Source organism: Colius striatus, chromosome 2 (assembly GCF_028858725.1).
Source record: "Colius striatus isolate bColStr4 chromosome 2, bColStr4.1.hap1, whole genome shotgun sequence".
NCBI classification, from domain to species: domain Eukaryota; kingdom Metazoa; phylum Chordata; class Aves; order Coliiformes; family Coliidae; genus Colius; species Colius striatus.
The window spans coordinates 82,926,446-82,946,982 of record NC_084760.1 but is presented as its reverse complement, the minus strand read 5'-3'; the positions used below and the strand labels follow the sequence as shown (position 1 = coordinate 82,946,982).

Here is a 20,537-nt window from a genome sequence, read left to right as displayed (position 1 = left end):
GACAACTTTTTAAGAATTTTTTTTTTCAGATATGACTGGAGAGTTTTGAAACACGCTCTCATAGGACTAAGTTTTAATTACAGGGCTGTCCGAGGCAGAGATTTCTGCAAGCTGTGTGGGATGACAGTGCTTATGGAAATTGTAGACCAACCAGAGATGGAGGAATGAAAAACAAGGATATCCAAAACTTAGATACATTCCTGAAGAAACTTATCCTGCCTGCCTCCACACTCCTTACAGATGACAGATTTTTCATGACACTTCCCCCAGGTGTGAAATTATTCCTCCTTCTTATGTAGGCTGCACATAGAAGGATTATGGGTGGTCAACATTTTAAAAACTGGAAATTCAGATAAAAAGCGTGCTGAAGGCCAGATAGACTATCTGCAAGACCTGTCTCTGCTCTCCCTGAAATTAGAATTGCAAAGCCTCATGCTGTAAGCCTCAGATGGAAATACTTCTGTAAGTCATGTGGTAACGCTCCTTGGTTTTTGGGAAGTGATAGGTGCACCATAGCAGAAGTATGTGCAAGTTTACCAGTAGGCTACAATAATGACTGATTATTCCTAGTCAATTTAGTAGTTGAAGTAAATCTATTAATATGGCATCATGTCTTGCAACCTGCAAACTTCAGTGTAGATAATGTTAAAAAGATCAGAGTCTAGTTGCATGAATAAATTAAGAGTATGAACTTTTCAGAATTTGAACTGAATAAGACTGATTATAGGAGATGAAATAGGCACATGGAGGGTGAATTAAGTTTATTGCCTAGGGTAACCCAGCAAGTCAGAGCTCACAGGATTTCCAAAAGCATTTGAGAAAATCCTTTACAGGGAGAAACTCTAAGCTCACTTTAAATAAAAGGAACAATGGGAGGTTATGGAATTTGAGTATGTAAAGTACCATGTAAAAATACAGGACAATTTAAAAAATAAAGAGCTTTTTCATCTGAGAAAGGTAAAACAAGAACTGAGGGCTGGCCAGATAGGTTAAAATGAAAAGCGAAGGACATATTTCTTTTCATGTTAAAAGTGATAAACTAATGAAACTGATTAGTAAGGGGTATAGCAGATCCTTCATCTCTAGACATTTTCAGAAAAGACTGAAAGTGTTTCGTGGAAGACAGGTATTATCTTTCCTCTACTTACTTGGCTCAACAGAAGAATAAGTATGCAACATGCCATGCCTTCTGTTACCAGAACTGAACGGTTCTTATACATTCAGAACTAAATTTTAAGATCTAACAAAAACATTTCAGTTATGCTGAGTCCAGTTCCAGAAGCCCTAACTATTTGACTGCATAAAATCTAACCCAAGCTCTTAGAAATAAATTACCCAAACCCAAATACTCTTATATTAAAAAAAAAAAAAGTAGTTTGAATTATAATCATTTTTTTCAAAGAACAAAATCCAAATGCATGTGTAGATGACTCTGTGATTCCTGTTTCATCGTGGACTGAAGGATGAACAATGGAATTGCTACTGTACAAGTGATGGGGGAAATTTTATTTTGGTTTGGATTTTTTTTTCCTAAATCTTGGAAATACTGGAAAGCTTGCATGAATGTCTGAGAGAGTGTGATTTTAAAAAGATTCACCCAACCTCTTTCATGTCAAACTCATATCTAACATGTGAGAACTCCATATGTGATTCAGTTTAAAACACTCCAGTAAATGAAAATGTTAAACAAAAATGTCAGTTAATACAGCATACAGTAGAATGTGTTTGTTCTTAGGAAGTTTTGAAGATGCATCTGTTCCTGGTGTGCTGCTCCTAGCTAGTGGACTCTACCCTGCCATCTAACTTTTCAGGAACAGCAATAATAGTAGTGGCTATTTTTGCCATTTCCTTTTCTGTAATCTCTGTATTCAAGATGTTATGTTCTGGTCTGTTGCCTGGCACCATGTGTCAAGCTACTAAATTTTATTTTACTTACTTTTCCTTTTCACATTTAAACATGGGTAGCATGGACTATAGCAGATTTCTGTTTAGTTTTTATTTTAACAAAGTGTTTTGTAGCTGACATCTGAGGAGTCTTGGAGTTGATCGGGGTTTGTTATGGCTAAAGCTGAAGAGGAAGTCCAAGTGAATCACAGATAATTGTAGTCCTCAGGATAGCCATTTTGTTAACAAAATTAGCTTCATTAATCTTTCTAATCTGATCGTTAAACAGAGGATGAAACATCATCAGAGCAAGACAAAAACTATGTTCAAAAAGCACTGAACACTATTAAATGGTATCTAAACTTACTGTAATACTTTCTAAAGGGGAAAAAAAAAAAACCAATGAGAGAATGCTGCAAAGATGTATTCTTCTGGAAATAAGAATGCTGACTCCTCTCTAATTTTTTAGAAAGGGACATAAGATTGAGGGCTGTCACATTTTTGAGGGGTTTTTTTTCCAATTCTGAGTATTTGTGCCAGAAATGGTAAAAAAATTGAAAAAAGGTTCTCGAATTTCCTTTTTTCATGCACTGAAAAATTGAGAATGTCTAATATAGAACAATTCATGGGATTGAAACTGCCACATTTACTGACAAAATGTTTATCTAATACAAGAAATCAACTTTTCCTTTAGGAAACAAGAATGATTTTGCTATTTAGATAATGGACTGAGACTTGAGATGTGCATTGCTCCGAGCCTATTATATACATCCTCACTTAAAACTGCAGTGTGGAAAGGGTGATGGACAGTGGAGCTGGGGGCCTCCAAGGGATTAATGCAGATAGCGGCATCATCCTGTGTGTGCTCTCTGTGTATGCTCAGGATGGAAAAGGACTAACATATCTGCATGGCAGCAAGCTTCTATAGAACACTGCCTGCAGTTGTGTGTGTCCGGTGGTGAGAAAGCAGGAACCAAGTCTTTTGTTTTAAACTGAACACATATTTTACAGCTTGCTTTCTTAAAAACAAAACAAAAGAAAGCAAAGCAAAGATACTTCTGCAAGTAACTTGTGTTGTACTTTCTTAATTCTGTTTTCTTCTTTGTTCTTTCAAATTGTTTTTTAAATTAATACTTAGTGTAACTTGAACAAAGTCTCTGAACTGATGCAGTATCTGGCAGGCGGTAAGTAGGAAGGCTATTTCCAGGAAGGATACTTTTGTTTAAATACTTGATGCCAATTCAGTTTTACTATTGTAGTTTGTATATCATGCAGTGTTTGTTTATTGTAATGTCCATGTGTGTTGTAAAGCAGCTCAGGTTACAGATGCATATGGGAAAAGACATAGAGAATATTTGTGTAGAAAATACTTTTTCCTTCCATCTTTATAACCCAGCAGAAGAAAGTTTATTTGTAATTCTTGAAGCTTGTGTATTCCTGCTTTCATCTTGGTGCTTGCAGAAGAAAGTTTGGGGTTTCTTTGAATAGAGAAATAAATATTTTGGTGGCATTTCAACAATCTTCTTTCTATAACTAAATTTAGATAAATCGATGAAGTGACTGTTCCTTTTTGTTCTTGTATTTCCATTCTTTCCTCTGTAAAAATAGGGAGGCATCTGTGATAAAGCTGAATGGGGAAGAAGGAGACAGCACTGTAAGATTTAATAATGAGGTTAAACGAAATAGAGTATGGTTCCATTTCAAAAAGAAAATTTAGCATTTTTAATTTTAGTATAGCTTTGTTATTGAAATATTATTTTACTTCCTGTTGTTTTCTTGTAACAACTTCATGTAATTTCTGAGCCATTATCTATATTTTTTGTCTCTGTACATTCCCATGATTATCTCTCTTCCCTAGGTCCTTTGTTCTTCTCATTCACTTCTGGTTTTTAATTGAAGATTTTTCAGTCCCTTTATTATGCTATTTCCTCAGCTTTCTTAAGTTCTGCCTACTGGAGTAGTGCTCTTTGTTTCTTGGCTGGTAGTAGTCCATATTGCTGCTGGGCCATCTGAGAGTTCAGCCCTCTGACCATCTTCTTTGGCCTCGGTTGCTTGAGAGAGCAACTTGAAACAAAAGTTGAGACTTGAAACAAAAACTGAAGTCAGTCACTGTATATGGTGATTCAGTGGTGCTCAGCAGTGCTGACGGGTTGATAATTGGCCAAATTTTCACAAAGGGTACGCTAAGGTAAACTGCAAAGTAAAACAGAAGGACCGGTTTTGCCAAGAAAGAAGAGCAGCTTGGATGCTGGAGAATTTTCAGGCATGCCTTAATAACTTCTCAATGTTTTCTAAAAAAAATATTTGTTTGTTTTCTGGAAATTCGGGGGAAAGACTTGACTAATTTGTAGCCAGTTACTGAGATCAAAGACACCTGTAGACACACTTCAAGGGCTATCTTAATTCCATGTTCTGTAGTTTCAGATAATTTAGTTAGGAGGTGTGGGGGAAGGGAATCTCATTCATATCTAAAATTGGCAAAACAGAAGAGTAAGAATTTACCAGTTGTCGTTTTTCTTCTCTCTGGTGATAAACTCTGGCTTGCAGCTTATTCTGATGTCAGACATCAACAAGCTACTGAAAAGTTCCAGCAAGCGCCACTGAGGAACTGCTTGTCTATTTGCCGCACATTGAATCAAGCTGTTTCCTAATGGAGGATTAATTTATATCATGGATACAATCGAAAGTACATTTAATGTGGTTGCTTTTCAGATAAGAAGGGCCTTTCTCCTTTCTTCCCAGGGAGCTGAACTGAACTCAAACTCACCAACAGTAGTTGTTTTAATTTTTTTTTTTCTTTGAAACAAAACTTGTGTGTGAGATTTGTTGCTGTCTGGAACAAAGCCAGCACAGATTTACTTACTACTGAGCCAAAGTGGCTTCAGTACCCTGCTGCTTTCTTCTAACTGGCTAATTGATGATTGTAGCAGGATCTCTCTTGAAAGTTACTGAAAGGTATTGCACAGTAGTGTTTGAAACACTGAAAATGTGAACCTCTTGCAGGAAGGGTCTGAGATCGATGCTGAAGTGTCTTCCTGGTTTGTGTGAGGTTTTGTGTTAAGATATCTTTATTTTCGAATAGTTGACCTGGGAACATCTTTTCTCTGAGGTGTTGTGGATCTTCCTAATTATTTATTTCAAAATACAGTCAGTTAATAGGCAAGTTATAGAATCTTTCTTTTTTTTATGTAGTACTAGAGTAGGATTAACAGGTGAAAAACTGAGGGGCAACTTCATATAATCTAAATAGTGCCATTTCCTAGCACTTATTTACATCCTGCTTTTGGAGAATAATTTACCTAATTTAGGAAGGATTTTAATTTATGTCATCTCAAATCTAGATCTTCCAACTGATTGTTGAGGTTTAAATATCAGCACACCTATTTCTTTTATTCTTTGTACAGTAATGTTGTGTAGATATTTCCCACTATATAGTCTTGAGTTTCCCAGAGTATACTTGGCAGGAGGTTAGTGCAGGAAAGGAGTGTTTTGATCCTAAAGAGAAGAAAGATACCATATGCTTTACAGGAAATGGGTTATTTTGCTTTGATATCTTACCTCTAAGAGTTCAGACAGTACATCTTTCTTAAGGGAAGTAAGGAAATACAGAAATTACCTAAGGAAATAAGTAAAAATGTATGCAGTGCACCAAAACTCTTGTATATGACCAAGAGAAGTACCAGTCAATCCTAAAGTCCTCTGCTTATCCATGTCTTGCTGTTATGCAGATACTCATTTCATAATGATTGTCCAAAGTGTTACAAAGGTGTCTACTCAGATGAAATATTATTGCAAGTATAAGACATTAGAGCAAAGGTTATCTGAAATTACACTGTAGTAAAATAATTTGACAGCATTCATCAGTTTTTAACATGCAGTAATCAGTAATTATGTGCTTGCAGCCCTGATTCTCTTTCAGTGTTTTATTCCTAGGTGTATGGGTAACCCCCACACTTCTGGTTACAGTTCTGTAACGTGACATTAAAAAATGTCCATAAGCCAAGACAGTAAATGTGCTTTAAGTATTTTGTGACAGCTAATGATTTCCCTATGGTTTGGAGAGTGCCACTGCACTTGTGCATTAAAGGACAGATTTTGAAAAGACCTGTGATGAAATTACAGGTCAGACCTTACCACATGATGCAGTTCCTTTATTCTTAAATCAAATAACCATCTGCTTGGGAAAAGCGATTGTACTCTGAAGAGTTTTATTTTCCTTCATGAAATATATTTAGCAGATGTTTCAAGTGAATAGCTTTATGCAGACTTTTGTTTTGTAGGTGGTTTTACTGTCCTTTCCCTCAAAAAGTGTAGATGAGTGTTATTCAGCCAAATGGACATACATGCCTGAAAACACTCATACTGGTATGAGTGTCCATTGACCTATTCACACACAGAATGCCCTGAATGGTTAACTTAGGCAGATACGTCTCTTAAGGTTTATTGACTTCTTTTTCTGCTTGTATTTTAAGGTTGTTGCTTTCTCTTTTCACTCATGAAGAAATTTCTCTCTCATGAATTCTATTTGTAGATATTTAGAAACACTAAACAGTTTGGGCATCTAACTGTTAAACACCTTAATAATAGTTAATACCTTGAGCCATACATATTCTCAACACCTGAACATTTCAAGACAGTGAAGATAATGTCTTCCTTCCTTCAGAAACTTGGCTTCATGAAGTGATCCTTCTGTCATGAGGCTGCTTGATGCCTTTGCAGACATTTGTACTCCTCTGCTGACTTGTGTGTAAAAATAGCCATCTGCCCAAATTCACTTTCTGAACTCTACCAGAAAGTGAATCATGAGCACCCTAATTCCAGTACAGTGGTTCATAAAAGTTGTTCTTCCTTGGAGTACACAAATTGAGTATGTAGCTTCTGAGTGTGCAGATGTAAATGCTTGTCCACAAGCACATGTGTGTTTGTGTGTTACCATGCACTCAATAATGTTCTTTCATTGGTGCTTTGGAGGCCTTTGGTGCAATAGACCATGCAAGATCAAAGTTGTATCACATATGATTCAGGACATTGCAATGGAATATTGGTATATGCTATATTAAGCAATGGAAGGAATCTTGTTTTAAAATTGATTTCTGAATACTGTGGTTATTTCAGATGAATCCTGTTTTTCCCTGGCTAATTCTGTTCTGTATTATATCTGTGCATATGTCTGGCACTGGAAAGTGTTTGATCTTTTCTGTAGGTCATACAAGATGTTTGATGTCTTTTTGTTGACTTTTGAGTATGAGTAAATAAATGATAGAATCCCCTATGGCCAAAATTTCTTAACTTTTATGTATATCGTTGTGGTCAGTTACAATGTGGCAAGCTGTGTTACATTTCTCTGTAATTATAATAATCAAGTATGTAACATTTACAATGAAATGCAGATTTGTGAACTCTGTGGCAGTGCACTGTCTCTGAAAGGGACCTGCTGTCTTTGGCGAGAAGAGCAATAGCCTGAGGGGGGAAAAATCATGGAGGTAAACATTGACTCTTGGGAAATTTTCTCAACATGTTTCCTGGGCAGTTGTTTTAAAAGTCAGTTTACCTCCTGTAATTGATGATGTAACATGTGGAAACTGTTAATTTTCAGATAATACTGCTAAAATTTTCTCAGCTATTTTGCTGATGTCACAGAGCATATTGAAAAGCTGTTTGTTTTCAGGTGAGCTAGCTAGGCATCAGCAAGTTCGCTGATGACACCAAACTGGGAGGACTGGCTGATTCCCCAGAAGGCTGTGCTGCCATTCAGTGGGATCTCGACTGGCTTGAGAGTTGGGCAGAGAGGAACCTCATGAGGTTCATCAAGGACAAGTGCAGAGTCCTGCATCTGGGAAGGAACAACCCCATGCACCAGTACAGGCTGGGGGTCCAACTGCTGGAGAGCAGCTCTGCAGAGAGAGACCTGGGAGTCCTGGTTGATAATAAGCTAAATATGAGCCAACAATATGTCCTTGTGGCCAAGAAGGCCAATGGCATCCTGGGATGCATCAAGAAGAGTGTGGCCAGCAGGTCAAGGGAGGTCCTTCTCCCCCTCTATTCTGTTCTGTTGAGGCCTCACCTGGAGTCCTGTGTCCAGTTCTGGGCTCCTCAGCTCAAGAGGGACAGGGAAGTGCTGGAAAGAGTCCAGCACAGGGCCAGCAAGATGATCAGGGGACTGGAACATCTTTCATATGAGGAAAAGCTGAGGGAATTGGGGCTGTTTAGTCTAGAAAAAGGAGACTGAGGGGAGATCTTACTAACATTTACAAATATGTAAATGGTGGATGCCAGGAGGTTGAGACATCCCTTTTTTCTATTGTAGCTAGCAGCAGGACAAGGGGCAATGGGATGAAGCTGGAACACAAAAAGTTCCACTTAAGAAAAACTATTTCACTGTGAGAGTGAGGGAGCAGTGGCACAGGCTGCCCAGAGGGGTTGTGGAGTCTCCTTCCTTGGAGGTCTTCAAGACCCGCCTGAACATGTTCCTATGCGACCTGATCTAGAGGAACCTGCTTCTGCAGGGGTGTTGGACTAGATGATCTCTAAAGGTTCCTTCCAACCCCTACCATTCTATGATTCAGGTGTGAATGTTGGGGGAAGCTTGCAAGTTTAACCTTACCTCTAGCTGTTGTTTTGCTCCTGACATTACTTGTGTTCCAAAAATGATGTATTTTTCGAATTTTTTAAAATGTCTTGACCTGCAGTCATATTCATAAAATCATAGAATGGCAGGGGTTGGAAGGGACTTTTAGAGTTCAACCTCCCTGTCAAATCAGGTCCACCTAGATCAGGTCACCCAAGAACATATCCAGGCAGGTTTTGAAAACCTCCAGAGAAGGAGACTCCACAACCTCCCTGGGCAGCCTGTGCCAGGGCTCCCTCAACCTCATAGTAAAATAGTTTTTCGTTATGTTTAAATGGAACTTTCTGTGTTCCAGCTTCTTTCCATTACCCCTTGTCCTGACACCAGATACCACAGAAAAAAAAGGGATGTCCCAACCTGCTGACATCTATCATTTAGATATTCGTAAATATTAATGAGATCCCTCCTCAGTCTTCTCTTCTCCAGACTAGACAGCCTTAGTTACTGCAGCCTTTCCTCATAAGGAAGATGTTCCAGTCCCCTGATTATCTTGATGGCCGTGCTCTGGACTCTCTCCAGAAGTCCCATGTCCGTTTTGAGCTGGAGAGCCTCCTAAAACTGGACACAGTACTCCAGACGAGGCCTCACCAGGGCAGAGTAGAAGGGGAGGTAAACCTCCCTTGACCTGCTGCCCACACTTTTGATGAATCCCAGAATGCCATTGGCCTTCTTGGCCACGAGGGCACATTTGACTGTGTTGTCACTATTAGTGTTTTATTTTATGTTAAATATTAAAATAAATATTGTATTAGCTATTTAAGCAGAAGAGTCTTTTGGTTGAAGAATAAAAGACTTGTACAGACTCTGTCTTCAATCATTTTTTATTAGATTAGAACCATTCTGATTTTCTTATGCATTTTCACAGAAATAATATTTTATTGAAATTGGAGAAGTAAATGCCCTTCAAAATATCAGGTGTAAACCTCTCAGACTTCGCAGATATCAGATTTTTAAACACAATCCCTTCTCTCCTCCTTTCAGAGAAGCTGTATGTTCAAGGAGAGATTTTCTGCTATGCCACTTTCAGTAAGGGTTAATATGTACTGACTTCTCAAGTCCTACAGGACTCAAATAACCATCTGCAGTGACAGATCGTGTGCTTGGGGGTTTATGCTTTAAGCTATCCAAATATCATATAATCCTGGAACATACAACACAAGGTGTAAAGCAGTTTTTATGATTTAGTTCTTTCTGTTTCTGGTGCTTATACAGTCCATTTAGGTTTATACTGTTGCCAAAATCCTAACCAGCTTTGTGGTTGAAGGATTTTTGCTGTGTTTCACTGCTACTCTAGCTAAGGAACATCAGCAATCTTTATGTTTTTAGGAAGTTCAGTTCTGGAAAATGCATTTGTCTATTGTTTACTGTTTATTTCAGATCTGAGATAACTGTCAATACCTATCCTTAAATTTTATCCTTAAATTGGCATTTAAATGAGTACCATGTACCTAATGTTAGGTCACTGATGTTCCTGTGTTGGAACATAGGTAGCTGATGGGCTCTGTTATGATCAAATGAAAACCTATGTTAATGGGACACTGAGCCGCTGAAGATAACAGTTTATCACTTGTTTATAACAGGACTCGGTTTGCACCATAGGGCGTGCAAAATCTCTATGCTGACATGATCAGATAGAATGAAAAATGAATCCCCAGATGTTGATGGAATCATTCATTCTGTACAGTGGTCAAGAACATAAAATCTTCATACTCAAATGTGAAGCATCAGTGCATCCCAAATAATTGCATAGCGTATTCTAATATTCCTGGTTTTGTATTTTGGGGGATTGGAATTACATGCTGCACCTGAGAGGAAGACAGTCGTGAGCTTCCAGGTGAGCTTAGGACTCAGTTTTTCAGAAGAATGTTTAGTGGTTAAAAGCTTGCAAAAAGCAAACTTTGAGGAAAAGCTGAACTACTTTTACAATCTTCTGCATGAATTGATTAAATTTTGATTAATCAGAGTTGCCCAAAAATTGTGATACTTTGGAAATGATGCAGAGAAATATTTAAGCAATTTTTAAAATTCCATATTGTTTTGAGTGATGAGTATTAACTGAATAGAAAAGAAAGGAGATTGCCTCCTAGATATATACCCATTAAAGTTGTGGGTTTTCTTTACTTGGACATCTCTGACATTGCAGGAAGACAGGATATGTATTGCTTGATAAAGTGAACTTAGCTGAGGAATAGGAGAAATGATGCGGTGGGCGGTCTGGGCCTCCAGAGACCAGAGTTCAGTTCTTGTTTAACCATAGATGACTCGTATGATTTTCTGGCAAGTCACTAAGTCTAGCTTGTACCTTTGGGAATATTTTACTTTACAGATGGGGAACTGTCTCGAAAGGGTGTTGAAAGTAAAATCCACTAATGACAGTGAAACTATATAAATGCCTTCAATATGCCGAAACTTGGCCATGGTTTCAACACCTTTTTTTTTCTGAAAGTATGTCTAGTTTTATGGATAGTTGCCTTTTGTTCCCTGAAATGAGCTATTAATATGCTTTATTCATGCCTGGAGCTACTTAAGATCTGTGCTGCTTTCCAGCAGTCTTTGTATTCATCTCAATATGCTGCCACATAAGTATTATTTTAACAATATTGAGGTTGTTTAGAGTACCTTTATAGTCAATCTTATTGTGCATCTACTTGCACTATGTATTTTAACAGAAGTCACGGCTGTAGCATGGGCCAGTAACCGGATAAAATGCTTTGGTGATCAAACATTTTGCACAGGGATAGTTCTTTTATCTTTTGTTGCATGTGGAGAATGTGGTGTGGATGTGCAAGGCATACATTTTGCAAGCATCTATAAATGCTTGGCCGCATTCAAAGAAAAGTATTTTTAGTCAAGAGAAAGGTCAGAATCAGAACTGCCCTGATCAGCCCTTTTTTTTTTTTTTTGGTATTCAAGGATGTCTGTTATATTCAGCTGAATTTGGCCAGTCATTCTGTTCCTGGTTACCTGTGTGAAAGGACATTTCATATGATAATTTTGAGGGCATTTGGTGAAAAATTAATGGAAACTTTAGATTGTGCTATATGCATCTTTTATTACTTATAAAATGACATTGCATAGTCTTCACCTACTTCTAAGTGGAGTTTAATATGCCGATTAAAACAAAAGGTATGTAGTTTATATTTTAGTATTCTGAATGTTTTGGAGGTATTTGTACCATTCTAGGCATTAAACTAGAGATGTTTTACACTAAATTAGAGTTGATTCAGCCCTTTTCATTCCATACCTGCTTTGATATGTCAAAGACGTGGGATCAAAAGAAGGATTCCTATCAGTTTAGGAGATTCTGCTTTTTTTGAGGGTTGTTCTTTTTATATGTAAAGTCAGCTGAGGCAGCTGAGCTGACAGCTTCTGTTAAAAGTACTAATTTTATCAGCATAGGTACTCACTGAAATATGTGTATTTCATAAATCTAAAAATATGTCCATTTCATTCTCATTGCTATTAGAAAATTTTAAGACTGAAACATGCTCTTTGTAAAAGAGACTCTTTATAAGTAGTTCATTCTGCTTTAAAGGATCAGCAAGAATTCTCAATTAAAATCAGTAAGCAGCAAATTGTGTATGAAAATCCACTTGATGGGTAATGGAGATTCATGTTCAGTGTTCCAGTCTTTTTCCTGCATTGCTTTCAATGCTGTTTGTACTTAAACGGACAGAACAAAGATTTCACCAGCTCCTCCAGATGCCTGATTCTCCTGTAAGGGTGGTGTTTGGGGGTTTTGTATGTGTGTGTGCACGCTGAGATTTGAACTACATAAAGTATTTTACTGAAAGCTTAACCAAACAGTATATAGTGCTGATACAAACAGAGCATTAGACATGCCTGTCTTTAATACAGCCATCTGTTGAGTGCTATAGCAGTTTTTCAAAAGCCTCCCTCAGCGTAGACATCAAAGTCTACTTATGCACCTGTGCCTCTGATCTTCTAATATTTTTCTTATTTAACAACTGCAAAGGAGAGGAACAGTATTTCAAGATCGGTAGCTTGCTTTAAAAACAATTTTTTTAAAATCCCTAAAACCTCCCCCACAAAACTCATGCAGCCAGTTCAGAAATTGTTGAAAATGTCTTTACTTAACATTCAACACTTTATTTATGGAAAAACACTCAACCATGCTTTCATTTTCCTCTCCTCTGAGTAACCCCTGGCCTTGCTAACACCTATTTCCTGCCTCGTCTATTTACAATACAGCTGCTGAGATAATTTTCTTGATCCATTGGTCTGATGACATAAGCCAGCTGGGCCTGTGAACTCCTCTACTGGCTTGTTCTTGAATGGCACAGAAGTGTTTTTATGAGAAGCTGATTCGTGGAGGGAGGAGCTTATGTCACCCTGATGCATTCAGCAGCTGTGGCCCAAAAGAGGGAAACAGCAGAGGTGCTTGTCTTGTAAAGGTCCTCTCAGGTGATGAGAAAAACCTTTAGGTGAAAAAAAAAGGCCCCATGAAGCTGCCTGCTGAATACAGCCAGGCAAAGTCTGGCATAGCCCAGACATTTTGGGTGTCTCCTTTCTCTTCTCATTTGCTTGTTAATTTGTAAAGACCAACAGGTTGGTCTCCTGAGTTATTAGTGTGAATTGGTGACCTCCTCATTATCATCTTGTTCTGGCCTAGTGCCATACCCTAATGTTGTTTGTGACTTCAGAGGCAGCTGAGTGTTGTTTGCTGTCATGATAAAGCAGGCCCACCTTCCCTTGTTGTGGCAAAGCAGCATGCTGCAGGAGGAGGAGGGTCGTGGTGGGAGGGAATTTACCCCCTTTCCTAGCCACAAGTCCTGCATGTGGTTGCTTCAGTGTAGTAGAGGTGTCGTGAAAATTCTGAGGTTTCTGCCCATGGAGAGCAGGGTTTAGCTGGACCCTATTCTTTTTGCCCTGCATCTGCTTGATCTGGTACCAGCAGTGCTGATGCATTTTCACTTGGAGGAAGAAGGAGCATTTGGGGGCATATCTCCTTTTTCTGTTTTCTCACCTGCCCCATGTATCCTGGTTTGGTATGTGGCCTGATCTCCTGAAGTCCGGGAGGGCACTAACAAGCCCCAGTGTTCCTGTTTGTCCCTCGGGGTTCCCCCCACTCTGCCCATGGCTCAGGAGCCCATGTCAACCCCAGGACTGTCAGCCCCCTGCTCCAGTGCTGCTGCTGCAGATCTGGGCTCCAGCTCCCCTGGCCTTGCCATGCCTTGGGGCCTGCTGAGCTGGTAGACCTACATCCCATGCTGGCCCTGGCCTTGGCCTGCTCCAGTCCCCCAGGAGGTGCCTGGCACTGAGGGCTGGGGCTGACCTGGTGCCTCCCTGGCTGCCCACTCCTGGCTGGAGCAGTGGGACAGACACTGTCAGACAAAGCCCCTTCAGGCACTGTGGCAGTGGGCATGCAGTTTCATCTATGTGTTTTACTTTTTAAAGCAGAATGAAAATACAGTATTAATGCACACCACATTGCTTCACTCAGTCTCTGAAATTGTATGCTAACTGTTCTGAGACAGTAAGAGCTATCGGTTACATAGTGTTTTAGTTAGTTTAAGTTTTGAGAGATGAGTGATAGCAAAAATTGTCTGAAATGTGTGGGACACCATTAAGGTACTCAAATCTAGCAGCATTTAGAGTTGATGATGAAATGTGTGGTAAAATACAGGAGAATTTGTAATGAGCTCTTTGTTGAGGTGCGTAAATGTACAGCAGATTATTCCCACAGCCTGTGAAATCTTGAAGTACATCAGCTTGATATACTACCCCTGTATTTCATTCTGAGTGAAAGTGATCTCCACAAGAGCAAAGACTCCTTAAAATCTACCAGAGTGGTGCAGAAATAAACAAATATTGTATGTCAGAAAATGAGGATAAAGCATGTATTTCTTTGACCCAATGTGGATACAAAGGGAGTATTATAAACACGTGTTAACTGACCATATGAGCTGTGTGTGTTCATTTCCCCCATTCTGTGACCAGAGCTGATACGTCTTGCTGGGATCTGAATAGGTCACAGTGTTGTTTTTCGCATTTGCATATCTAAGCTCAGTATAAATTGCAGTAAAAAAGTTTTTCAGTACTTATTAACTTTTTTCCCTGTCTACATGGAATTAGTGATGCAAAAGGATGATGTTTGATTTGTAAAATTTACTGAGTTGAAACTTTTGAAGTGTTAAGGGCATACACACTTCTACTTCAGTGAAGTTGCAGGGTCCTCAACACCAATTTGCTCTGTTGGCAGTAAACTGTAGACCTGCCCATGTGTCCTGCCCACACTTCGGCTTTACACGTTTTGGAAACTTTGTTTCCTGAATATGCAGTCACTTGCTTTGGAAGCCATTCTAAGGTGGTTTTTTTTCTAATTCTTTTCTTGATTGCAGATTGACTTGGAGCCAGAAGGGAGACTGTATGTCATCATAGACCTTTCAGGATCATCAGGTGAAGGTAGGGACTTTCAACATTTTATCTTATTCTTTTGTGAATGGAATCTTCCAAGGGTCCCTGCAATGGAAGTATTAGAGGATGTGTTTGGTCAATATCCTCTTAAATCTCTATGAGCTCAAGGTAAAGTAGACATATTTTCTGCCTTAGAGTCCATGAGCAGTTGCAGTTCATCGTACTCTGTTGATTGCTGATAGTAACAATATCAGCTAAAAGGACAGTAATGAAATGAGGATAGCTTAGCAGTATTAATTTTCAGAAGAAACTTCCTAATTATTATTTTTAGAAGAATGCTAACCATTATGGAGGCAGAAATGATGAGATGTCAGAGATGGGGGGAAGAGCTTATTTGCTCTTTATTTTTCCTACTAAATGTTGTCTTTTTCAAGCAAAGTAACAACCAAAACATTGTAATGATAAGAGATGTTTTAATTTTTATGACACAGCAATAACATGCTGGGGAAAAAAAAAGATGTAAGATGGATATTTATTAAATTCTTAAGATATTTTTCTGCTCTGAAGTGGAAACAGAATCAGGTGTTATATTCAGGTAATAAGGGAATTTATGAAGACACAAACTTGTGTATCTTATTCATGGTCTCGACAACCTGACCTGCTGAAATCATCTAGATGACAGATTTATATTTGATTATTTTAAATTCTGTCCACTGATCAGCTTTCCTCAGTAGCTCATAGAGCTCAGCTAAATGAGGTGGTTGTTATTTCATAGTACATAAAAAAAAATCGCATAAAACCTGACAGGAGCTGAAGCAGAAAATGCTATGAAATAAAATTATTTGGCCTGACACTGTTGAGAAACAGCAGAAGGATGCATTTATATTTCTGTTATTTGTAATGCATCATTATGCTCAAACCAATTACTGACAGCAAAAACACATATTGCTATAAATCTTGAATTTTAAAAGAAAAGTATTATTTGAATTTCATCTTGTAGCCTCATTTCGTACCCCTATAAGATATGCTCTGCTTTTTCTTCTTCCTGCATGTTGAAGAAAGTATTAGTAATTTCCATGTGTCTTGCCAATGATGGAACTAAAATGTAGTTAAAGGCATTGGTGTGGTTAAATCATGGGGCAGGCAGATGTTCTTCCAACCTTCCACTGATAGCTAATTGATATGCAGGTGAGCATAGTGTTACTGTTCCATCTCAAGATGTATTCAGGTGTCTTGAACTGTCAAAAGGCAGGAAGAGTGGTGCTAATATTGTCCTTCAAAAATGTCTTTAGAACTCTGTATAAAATTTTCTACAATAAAAGAAAAAACTGTCTGTGGTAATGTCTCCTGTATTTGTGTGGTGCATTATCCTGTGACACTGTGAATGGTGCTTGAAAAGAAATTTGCAGAACTAGACTTTGTGTCGCTACATTAACATTGAAGGGGAGCACTCAAACGCTAACAGGCCATTAAGGGAAAACAGCTTAGGAAACGCTGTCTTATGAGAAGCCCTTGGGAAGACCAAGAGAATCTAGTTAGTGTGAATTTGGCAGAACCCTGGAGAAGTTGGTTTTGAATGCGATAGAACTTGTATAGATTTAGAGCTTTCCTATACTAGTGGAAAAGTGTTGTGCAGAAGTATTTCTAAAAGTTCTGTAGGAAAGTTACAATTTTCCTCACAAGGGAGATTGGGCCAGGTTTGTACAACAGTTCGTAAACTGTCTTTATGGTGTTTTGTTAGCAATGTTATGAAATTCTTTTTTTAGATTACTATATTAGGGCTGAGGCCTAGATATTTTTGGATGAGTCTCCTCTCATAAAGTTGTTTTAGTGAAGCATCTAGTTTAACATAAGAACTGTGTGCATCTTTCTGTAGTGAACCCACATGGAAAGTAACTTAGTCTATGTTTCAAAAATGCCTGTTCATTTCATCTATATACTTATACATAGATAAATATGTATATAAATGTTGTACACCTCATACGTATTTTATGCATTTCAATGGGAAAGTTGACTCTAGTTCATCTGTAGTAATTGACTTTAAAAGGAACATGAGATTAAGGTTAGACTAAATGTATCACTTTTGACGGGCTGGGGTTGGTTGAGGTGATTGCTACTCTTTACCTAGTTTATTAACCAGGATTGTGGTTTTTGAACTGGAGTCTTTGCTGTGGAGAGCAGCAGAGTACATAGCATTCTTTTCATGTCATATTTTTCGTGTCATTATTTTATCTTGAATTCTGAAAGGGAAAAGTATGACAATTTATAAAAATAAAAATACGTGTAGCAGAAATTTTAATTGGAAGAAGCAACTGTGTTACATGTTTTTCAGTTAGCAATATTTTTTTAATATAATAGGCAATAAGAATATCTGGGCCATTGAGATGTACTGTATTCCTGCCAACCAATATTGTCTTGTAATTGCATGTACTGAAAACTGGACTTGTTTCTTATGTGTCATATATGTCAGTTTCCAATTATCAGCAATCAATAATGTAATTTCAGTTATTTGGCACTTCTAAAAGATTTTTAAGATAGATATTCAAATTCTGTTTGGGTATAAGTGACTTAAGATTAGTTTAATCCATTAATATGAGTGGAGAGCCTCTAAGATTGCCTCTAAGAAGCAGAATCCCCAATTTTGCAAGTGAGCCTGTACATGAGTAAATCACTATGTGAATGGAAAGTTTACATATCCTAAATAGTGGCTAAGTAAGAAACATCCCCATTAGTAGTATATTTTCAGTAGTTTTTGCAAGTTTTTATGTCATATTCACATAAGATGTTACTATATACCTCTTTAAAATTAAATTTCCCATAGTCCCAGCTACCAGATTGCTTGTCCTTCTGCACTTTGCCACATGAATGACAAAACAATGAGAACAGTTCATTGTTATAAGCTGACTTCCTCAAAAAAAGTACACAATTTCTTTTCTTTCTCCCCCCTCTTCTATCTGAATCATTCCTGGACATTCATCACATGACTTAGGTGTGTAGGACTGATGAAAATATAGCAGATTACAAAGGAAGGTAAAGAGTACTTTGGTCTCTCCCTAATGCATTGAGGCAGACTTGCTGAGAGACACCTTAGATACCAATAAGCAGCAACTGGCAGGTATTTTTATGTGGAACAGTAGAAAGAGGCTGGCTTTGCTACTAGCAATTTTTTTTCCCATTCTGAATACAAGCTACAAATCCATGGAGCTGTGCCAGCTTCTCTGACACTTCCAGTATTGTGAGATTTCTTTCAGAAGCTGCCTGAAGGAGAAGCTCTACTTCTCTAGCAGTAACAGTGCACTTGTTAGGAGGCTGTTTGGAGACTTGTTAGGAGACTGCTTTCCCCTGAGTATCTTGCGGTGTTGCCAACTCTCTAGTGGAATCTTAAATCTCAAGGAATTTGGATTTTTTCTGAAAACATAGTTTTCCAGAACTTGCTCCCATTCAATTCTAGTCTTTAAAGCAGAAAAAGGTTGGAAAACACAAACAGTTGACTCTGAGAAGTGGAAAGTAAACTGTATAGAAAGCCCTCACAAGAGCAACAACAAACCCAATAGGAACATTTTTAGCATCACCTTTTTTACACTAATCTTGTTTTGGAGCCTGCTTATAGCTTCTGAATGTTTGTTCTGCACTGAGAGGGAGAGTGAGTAACTATTTATTTTAGCAATCTTTTGTAAATTCTGTAGTAGAAACTGTCTGGCCCACGTGCTGAAAAGAAAATGCTAAATAAACTGTTTATCACCCAGAAAGTGAGGTCCTCAAAAGTTAGCATTTCAGTTTTTCTGCTGAAGCTTTAACATTCACATATAGTGCTTTCAAAAGCAGTTCTGCACAATGCTTCAGCATGCTTTGGTGATCTGGAAATAGGAGCAGGGAGAGAAAACAGCTCTTAAAATACATTTCTAACATTCTACATTGTAAACTACATCACCAGTTTTTCTGTAACACCTGTGATTCATGTCTTTAGACTTGCTATGACAAAATTGGTCTGCAAGGTTATTTACCTTCTGTAGATTTACTTTATTTAAAATTACTCTATGCATTCAGAGTAAATATGTATTTGTGTTTCCCATGAATGGAAACATCTGTTGTCAGTGGAAACTTCCCAAATGTAGATACACACTAAGGTATCCATTTACAGGCTAAAATATCTGCAACAGTTAATCAGTAAAAAACTATTTATAAAAGCAGACAAATTGTAACTGCACACTCAGAACTTTAAGGGATATTTTAAAACCAAGTCTTTTTGATCAGACAAACAGATAGAGCTCCTGTGGACCCAACACAGCATCCATCTGTATTAGTTGGAATTTTTTGCTGAAGTTCATTGAGCCACGTACTGGAATAAGTATTTCTGATAACTTTCTTTTGGGAGATCAGCTCAAAATATGGGTGGTGATTGTTGTTGTTACTCTGCCAGAATATACTGTCAGGCTTGCAAAGCATGTAATCTGCCATTAACCAAACATCTGGTGAATCCACTTTGTATATGCAGTTAGAAGAAAATCAGGTTTTAGTAGACTGTTTGTAAGAAGTAATTCCCTTGGGAAATGTCTGTCATGTTTATTTTCTGTTACTTTCCAAACCGAGTCTAACAATTGCTCAGCTTTTTAGTCATACATCTTCAACTTCTGACAGGGCTATCTGTTTATCAGTCTTTCAATGAACAGGAGACTCTGTAAGATATGCTATCTTGCTCATTTCTTCAGTGATGCTCATTGTCCAAGGTCATATTGATCTTCTATATTAGTTCAGTGTTGCTGTAGTGTATACATTATTTCTAGGCTGAAGCGCACTCATTGACTGTTTTATTGACGTGCCTTCACAGTGTTTTTTCATCTGTTTTAGTGCTTGCAGAGTTTTATCAGTGAAGTTTTTTAAATTGGTTCAGAAATACATAAGAGCTCTGTTGTAGCTGATCAAGATCCAAATGCAGTCTGAAAGTTTAAAATGTAACTAATATGATGACAATGATTCAATTCATAAACTGGAATAACAGATGACCACCAAGTGGGTAAGGGAGGTGAATTGCCTGAGGAATGATTAAAAACATTTTCAACCAAGTCATTTTTGTACAGATGGAAAGACAGATACTGCTACGTTTAAAAGCTTGTGACCTCCCTGCATTTGTCATTGTACATTTCTTCTTTCTCTGGAATTATCTGTTTATGTGTGACAGAAATATATACAGTTACTTATGGTGACTTACAAACTAAAATACCATTTGCTGTAGATCCGTACTGAACTACAGAATGACTTTAGAATGACCGCGACATGCTAGTTTTTTTCTTACTATATTTATTATAGATAACATGTAATAAAAATTTAAGAACTATTCAAAACTCTACCTATTATATCTAGTCAATTGTAATGATTTTCATTGTTAGATATCCCATTTGCCAAGTTGCCTTTCTGTACAGTTACAGATTCTTCATTTTCGAATGGGCAATTGAATTGCAGTAAAACACCATAGCTCATGCTAGAGGTGGTAGGTACTTCAGAAAGCAGTCAATTGGAAATTCTTCTGTATGTTTATAAGTTATGTAGTCACAAAAGGTTACACCTTCTAATACATTCATCTTCAGCTTCTTGTGCTCATAAGATACTCAAGTTTCAAGGTGATATTTAATAACAAAGCCTGTTAGCT

The 20,537-nt window shown here is 37.9% G+C and overlaps 1 protein-coding gene across 1 annotated transcript in view; it reads left to right on the top strand.

Annotated features, from left to right (window-relative positions):
* Window positions 1-20,537, top strand: part of PRKCE (protein kinase C epsilon) — a 289,536-nt gene that overhangs the window by 85,828 nt on the left and 183,171 nt on the right. The window contains exon 2 of the mRNA XM_061991311.1: window positions 14,875-14,938. Within this exon, the coding sequence (XP_061847295.1) occupies window positions 14,875-14,938 (64 nt within the window). The remainder of the gene's footprint in view (window positions 1-14,874; window positions 14,939-20,537) is intronic.